Source organism: Coregonus clupeaformis, chromosome 16 (assembly GCF_020615455.1).
Source record: "Coregonus clupeaformis isolate EN_2021a chromosome 16, ASM2061545v1, whole genome shotgun sequence".
NCBI classification, from domain to species: Eukaryota; Metazoa; Chordata; class Actinopteri; order Salmoniformes; family Salmonidae; genus Coregonus; species Coregonus clupeaformis.
Genome location: NC_059207.1, coordinates 16,445,488 through 16,453,370, shown reverse-complemented (window position 1 = coordinate 16,453,370; position 7,883 = coordinate 16,445,488). Strand labels below are relative to the sequence as shown.

Sequence of the window (7,883 nt, the reverse complement as noted above, 5' to 3'; positions counted from 1 at the left end):
TCACTCCATTTCTGTGTTGGTTTATTGGGAATAAAGGAACATGTTGGTAGGTAGATTATTCACAATTTTCCAAGAAGGCACTACTGTTGGTACACTTTGACAATTGCACATTGTTTTCTTGAAGAGTTTGTCTCGGCACACAGTAGCACAAAATGGGGGAAATGAAACTCCTACAAAAAGGAACTTGACTCTTGCGTCATAAAACAGTATTTCCACATTATGAAAGTTCCACATTTGGATTGGCACCACTTAACCATCTAGCGTTCACTCCCAGTTGAAGGAGTTATTGAACGCGCAGGAACTCTGAGACAATCATGACTGACAGTCAGAGTGTGTCAGATATGGAGGATGAGCAGTGCTGGGCCCAGCTGGAGGAATACAGACTGCTGCTGATAAAGACCATTGAGCCGTCGCAAATCACTCCTTACCTGCGTCAGTGCAAGGTGCTAAGCAGTGAGGATGAGGAGCAGATATTCAATGACTCCAGTCTGGTCATCCGCCGACGCAAAGTAGGTAAGGCACTATCCTCTATTTCAGGTCATTGAGCAAACAAAGGGTCAAGTGTTCCACTTTCTACTTTGAACTACAATAATTTGGTTGCATTCCAGGTCTTTATTGAAGGCGCACAGTGCTTCTCAGAAGATTGCTATATGTCAATTCAGGCGTTAAGAGATGTGATCATCTGCAAAATAAATATGACCTGGAATGTGCCCACAATCTCCTGAAATGCATGTCCGTACCTTATTTTTTAAACCTCAGATCCATGTTCACAGGTGTACTATTGGATATTCTTCAAAGAACTGGACTCAAAGGCTATGTGGCATTCCTCGAGAGCTTGGAGCTGGACTATCCTCAATTGTATCGCAAAATTACTGGCAAAGAACCTGCCCGGGTCTTTTCTATACTAGTTGGTGAGTGGCAATACACCATCACGTGTTTCCATAGACAAGTTGTGTATCTATCATTCAAGCTTGTAGGTATTTGTGTAAGATATACTGTAGGTTGAATTTCTTGGCATGATCTTTCGAAGTGCTGGTGTCTGTGACAATGGATTTGATCCAAAAAACAAAACATCCTGTCTTCTCTCTGACATCATAGACACGGTGGGTGAGTCAGGACTGACTCAGTTCTTGATGAGCGAGGTCACACGTCTACAGAAGGGCCTGCAGGAGGAACGCCGGCGCAGACAGGAGGCCACTTCGGCTGTAGCCGCGCAGGAGGACACCTTACGGCAGCAGCAGGTTAGGGAGAGGGAGCTGCGGAAGCAGCAGGAGCGCGTGCAGTGTATGAGGGAGGAGAGGGACAGGCAGTTGGAGGTCGTACGCCACCTGAAGGACGACAACTACAGCCTGATGTACAACGTGACCAAGCTCAACGAAGAGAAGAATAGTGCTCTCATGTCCAACCGGGATCTGCAGCTGGAGGTGAGAGAGAGGAGGAGGAGGAGGAGGAGGGGAGGGGAGGGGGGTTGCAGCTCTGGCAAACCCAAACACATCAACTTATGAGAAAAGCAATCACTATTGGTTTACATCTTCAGTATAGAAAAATCTCTGTAGTCAGACATGTGGAGACATTCGTTATAGAACAGCACAAAGTCAATCGGCAACAACTAAAAAAGTTTTGATGGGATTTTCATTAATCACTAGATAGAGAAGCTGAAGCACAGTCTGATGAAGGCAGAGAGTGACTCGAAAATCCAACGCAAGCAAACTGTGAACCTGAAGAATGCCATTGAGGAGAGACCCAGTCAAGACATGATCTGGCAGCTCCAGAGAGACAACGATCTACTAACAGCGCGCATCCAGGAGCTGGAGAGCTCAGCTCAGGTATAGGGGGGGGGGGGGTTGCATCTCTGGCAAACCCAAACACATCAACTTTTGACAAAACCACTAACTATTGGTTTACATTTTAAGTATAGAAAGACCTCTGTAGCCAGACATGTTGAGACATTCGTTATAGAACAGCACAAAGTCAGTCAGCAACAATGAAACATTTTGGAATAACAGCTAAGAGTGGCATTTTGGTTCAGTGATAATTTCTCAGTAAATGTTTAGGAATGCAGTGAAATAAAAAGGACCCTGCACTGCACTGGACACATTTTGGAATAACAGCTAGGAGTGGCATTTTGTGCACCACAAGATAAATGTTTTCACAAATAGTGATTGTTCAGATGCACAATTGTACAATTTTTACATTACTGAGCCAAGCCGAGCCAAGTCGTGCTGGCTTGGTTAGGCATCCACTATAGTTTGCTGGAACTGTGCTGAAAAGGACAACGTGAAAATAAAATATGAGCCAGCACAGTACGGTTCATGTCGGTAGAGTAGTGTGAAAAAAGTACTGGATTAAGTGAGTAGTGTGACAGGATTAATCCGTATGTTCCAGCAGGGGACAGCTCCAGCCCCCTTGGATCAAGAGAAGCTGAGCGCTGAGAGTCTAGACAACAACAAGCAGCACTCTCAGGCTCAGCACCAGGAGCTGGTCAACAACATCTACACCCTACGCAGAGATCTGCACGATGCTGAGGCACTACGGAATCGGGTACACATCACGACCTGATGCACTGAGCACTGCTTAGGAATAGTTGTAGGAGAAGACTACTGATTATACTGAATTTCTTAAATATAAGCTATTCATCTGCTCTTTCAACACAAGTGCAAGAGGAACAAAAAATTCCAAACACAAATCATATTATTTCCTCAAAAATGCTGATCCTGAGCATCAGGATGAATATATTTCCTTATTTTTGTCATCTGCCCAAGCGTGTTCCTCATTCATTGGAATAGCTGACTGTGTGAAGTTAAATTGTTCAAGTTGTGTTTTCCGATGTGACAAGTTATGTTGTTCCAATTGTAATATATAGGTTTGATTTGTTCTTGCAGTACTTGGAGGCAAAGGAGGTTCTTGACTTGAAGTGCACAACATTGAAGAAAGATGCAAAAATGTATCGTGACCGAATGAAGGATATCCTGAAACAGATGGATGAGGTTATCAGGGAGCGAAACAAGGTGAACATGGTGTGATTTTAGGACTGTATGATTATAGGACCTCACTGTCTTGGGAAATCCTAACTTCCCCTTCACTTAGTCTCCAAATGACATCAATGCATGGCTAAGTGAAAATTCAACTTTAGTGAAGGTTAGGATTCACCCCATACTGCTTATTTCTTTCATCCAAAAGAGTTGACTTCTATTTGATCAAAATTAAATAGTTGACTATCTGTGTGGTTGTGATCAGAAGCTCATCTGCACCGTTGCCATTTGTTTTATATAAACCACTACAGCAAAGCAAACCAAGGCATTTGTTTTGTGGTAGGCCATCGCCTCTCGAGAGGAGTACCACCAGGAGAATTCACGGAGCCTCCAGGAGAAGGACCAGTACCGGAAACAGATTCGGGAGCTGGGTGAGCGCTGTGATGAGCTGCAGGTCCAGTTGTTCCGGACTGAGGCAGAGGTTATGGCTCTACAGACCAGGCTTCACAGAAACACCTGCTCCCCACATGAAGTGAGAATGGATTCCACCAACCACTTCCATTTAGATCTGTCTTTTAACTCAAACATAAAATATGTCATCAGAATCACTGAACTGGCATTGCAAGCTTTTCAGATTCTATTTTCATTCACTTTTGTTTCTGTCTATTTTGTTTATATAGGATAGCGTAGGATAGCCTATTGATTTTGGAAACATATTTATATTGATTTACAATTTCCCTCTCAGACGTCAGACTTTGAGAATTGTTCCTTGCTGATATTGTAAATGTAATTTACTTCCTGATTTACAACAAATGATGTCCATGCAGTATTATTACATTTGCAATGTTCAGGGATCTGAATAATTCTACTTCTACTTTTGACCTCTCTGTGTTTCCTCTTTTACAAATGACCTGCAATGATCCATCCACTTTGGCAGCTCATGTTTTCCTGTCTCTGCAACCCACTTTAGATCGAGTGTTCTCTTTTTGTGTGTTCTCTGCCACAGAAAAGCCAGACCAGTGAGGAAGACTGCAGAGATACATTAACCGAAGGCAAGAAATCTATGAGAAGTGACAAATAATCATCACAAAATTTTTTATACAACAATGATCAGAAAAGTTATACTTTTTGTGTTCATGGTAATTATACGCTTAGCTTGAGATATGATTTGACCATGATTTTTGAACTCCCAGCATTCTATGTTGTTAGCTACATAAAAAAAATCTTTATCACAGCTAATAATGTGGAGCTGCAATGTCAGACATCGGGGGAGTATGATGTGTGCATTGGTTTGCAAGTCCACCCGTTGTGTGCAGAAGGGTCCAGGGAGGATAATATCTCAGCAGTAAGTACCTTCAATTGTTTATCTCTTGACTAGTTCACATCTGTCTGGCCTGGCATTGTGAGCTTTTCTTATTATATAATAAGCCACTTGTTAGTAGTCACTTCACGTCAACTGAACCTCAATTCTCTCCATCTGCATGGAACACACTTCACATTTTAGCCCCTAGAAGAAAGAAAAAAAATCAGTTTAAACAGGAAGATAATATGAAGTTTATGATTACTGTGTATTGTATATGTATTTTGCTTTGCTCCACGTGACAGGAAAGAGCTTTATCAGAGGATGAGCTCTCAGACTGCAGCAAGCCCAGAAGAAGGTGTAACTTCTACTACAGAAGGTTGGCAAGTTTATATGTTTTAGAGAAAACCACATAAGGGCATTTGTTGAATATGCAGTATCTGTATTTTGTCATAAATTGTTTGCATAGGGGTAAAACTGCTATGGGTTATGTATGGGAGTGATTTTGTTGAGGTGAAGGGACTTTTCTGCTGCTTGTGTTATCCTGTTATTTGTAAATATATATATATATATATATATATATATATATATATATATATATATATATATACAGTTGAGGTCGGAAGTTTACATACACTTAGGTTGGAGTCATTCAAACTAGTTTTTCAACCACTCCACAAATTTCTTGTTAACAAACTATAGTTTTGGCAAGTCGGTTAGGACATCTACTTTGTGCATGACACAAGTAATTTTTCCAACAATTGTTTACAGACAGATTATTTCACTTATAATTCACTGTATCACAATTCCAGTGGGTCAGATGTTTACATACACTAAGTTGACTGTGCCTTTAAACAGCTTGGAAAATTCCAGAAAATTATGTCATGGCTTTAGAAGCTTCTGATAGGCTAATTGACATAATTTGAGTCAATTGGAGGTGTACCTGGGGATGTATTTCAAGGCATACCTTCAAACTCAGTGCCTCTTTGCTTGACATCATGGGAAAATCAAAAGAAATCAGCCAAGACCTCAGAAAAAAAATTGTAGACCTCCACAAGTCTGGTTCATCCTTGGGAGCTATTTCCAAACGCCTGAAGGTACCACGTTCATCTGTACAAACAATAGTACGCAAGTATAAACACCATGGGACCACGCAGCCGTCATACCGCTCAGGAAGGAGACGCGTTCTGTCTCCTAGAGATTAACGTACTTTGGTGCGAAAAGTGCAAATCAATCCCAGAACAACAGCAAAGGACCTTGTGAAGATGCTGGAGGAAACAGGTACAAAAGTATCTATATCCACAGTAAAACGAGTCCTATATCGACATAACCTGAAAGGCCACTCAGCAAGGAAGAAGCCACTGCTCCAAATCCGCCATTAAAAAGGCCAGACTACGGTTTGCAACTGCACATGGGGACAAAGATCGTACTTTTTGGAGAAATGTCCTCTGGTCTGATGAAACAAAAATAGAACTGTTTGGCCATAATGACCATCGTTATGTTTGGAGGAAAAAGGGGGATGCTTGCAAGCTGAAGAACACCATCCCAACCGTGAAGCACGGCGGTGGCAGCATCATGCTGTGGGTTGCTTTGCTGCAGGAGGGACTGGTGCACTTCACAAAATAGATGGCATCATGAGGAAGGAAAATTATGTGGATATATTGAAGCAACATCTCAAGACATCAGTCAGGAAGTTAAAGCTTGGTCGCAAATGGGTCTTCCAAATGGACAATGACCCCAAGCATACTTCCAAAGTTGTGGCAAAATGGCTTAAGGACAACAAAGTCAAAGTATTGGAGTGGCCATCACAAAGCCCTGACCTCAATCCTATAGAAACTTTGTGGGCAGAACTGAAAAAGCATGTGCGAGCAAGGAGGCCTACAAACCTGACTCAGTTACACCAGCTCTGTCAGGAGGAATGGGCCAAAATTCACCCAACTTATTGTGGGAAGCTTGTGGAAGGATACCTGAAATGTTTGACCCAAGTTAAACAATTTAAAGGCAATGCTACCAAATACTAATTGAGTGTATGTAAACTTCTGACCCACTGGGAATGTGATGAAAGAAATAAAAGCTTAAATAAATCATTCTCTGTACTATTATTCTGACATTTCACATTCTTAAAATAAAGTGGTGATCCTAACTGACCTAAGACAGGGAATTTTTACTAGGATTAAATGTCATGAATTGTGAAAAACTGAGTTTAAATGTATTTGGCTAAGGTGTGTGTAAACTTTTGACTTCAACTGTATGTAATTATTTCATTCTTCAACAACAGGAAATGTGGCCTTAGGAGGTCAAAGGCCACATGCAAGGATTGCACACCTTGTGTCCTGGACATCAGCAGTGGAAGTGGCAACACTGACACAGATGGGATGTGACTGAGAGAGGGGGAATAGAGGAGTGGCTGGGGGACATGGCAAGGTCCTTCAGAAACATAGGCTAGTTTAATTTCCTTCACAAAAATATTAGAATTATTAAATCAATTGAAATAATCATTTTGTTGAAATTACGTACACTACCAGTCAAAAGTTTGGACACACCTACTAATTCAAGGGTTTTTCTTTATTTTTTACTATTTTCTACATTGTAGAATAATAGTGAAGACATCAGAACTATGAAATAACACATATGGAATCATGTAGTAAACAAAACAGTGTTAAACAAATCAAAATATATTTTATTATATTTGAGATTCTTCTTTGCTTATTTGAGCTGTTCTTGCCATAATATGGACTTGGTCTTTTACCAAATAGGGCTATCTTCTGTATACCCCCCCCCCTACCTTGTCACAACACAAATGATTGGCTCAAATGCATTAAGAAGGAAAGAAATTCCACAAATTAACTTTTAAGAAGGCACACCTGTTAATTGAAATGCATTCCAGGTGACTACCTCATGAAGCTGATTGAGAGAATGCCAAGAGTGTGCAAAGCTGCCATCAAGGCAAAGGGTGGCTATTTGAAGAATCTCAAATATTAAATATATTTTGATTTGTTTAACACTTTTTTGGTTACTACATGATTCCATATGTGTTATTTCATAGTTTTGATGTCTTCACTATTATTCTACAATGTAGAAAATAGAACAAATAAAGAAAACCCCTTGAATGAGTAGGTGTATCCAAACTTTTGACTGGTACTGTATATGTTTAATCTTTGTATTGTTCTAATAAAATTGCTATATTTTGAACAGTGACTGCATGATGAATGTGTTTCTGTATGCAAGTTACTTGTACCAGAGATGGTATAGAAGCTTTCCTCTAATATCTTTGCTTGTACCTCTTAATGTGCATTTTTAGTCATGCAAAAGCAGAGGAAAGTGGATACCATACCATAGCTAGTAAGAAAGGCAAAGAAAATGTAAAGGGGTTGTCACTAGTTACCACCGCCACAAAGTCAAGGTTAGCTATATTGTAAAAATTCATGAAAACCAAAAAAAAAAAAAAGCTTTTTGCTCTTAATTTAAGGGTAGGGTTCGGCATACGGTTAGCAGTGTGGTTAAGGTTAGGGTTCAGTTTAGGTTTAAAATTATATTTTAAGATTTAATTATTATAATTATTTAATTAACTGTAAATCGCTCTGGATAAGAGCGTCTGCTAAATGACTAAA

The 7,883-nt window shown here is 40.3% G+C and overlaps 1 protein-coding gene across 2 annotated transcripts; it reads left to right on the top strand.

The window, feature by feature from the left end:
* The first annotated feature begins 294 nt into the window (after positions 1–294).
* Positions 295–6,824, top strand: card9 (caspase recruitment domain family, member 9). Of its 2 annotated transcripts, none has more exons than XM_041899892.2 (11): positions 295–513; positions 774–911; positions 1,099–1,424; positions 1,647–1,826; positions 2,389–2,541; positions 2,883–3,008; positions 3,316–3,504; positions 3,979–4,024; positions 4,208–4,317; positions 4,578–4,651; positions 6,551–6,824. In XM_041899892.2, exons 1-11 carry the CDS (start codon positions 315–317, stop codon positions 6,651–6,653), a joined length of 1,644 nt encoding a protein of 547 aa, XP_041755826.2. In that variant the 5' UTR covers positions 295–314; the 3' UTR covers positions 6,654–6,824. The 2 variants fall into 2 exon arrangements, with proteins under 2 accessions (XP_041755826.2, XP_045081814.1); XM_045225879.1 differs by having other exon boundaries at positions 2,386–2,541.
* Positions 6,825–7,883: the final 1,059 nt, after the last annotated feature.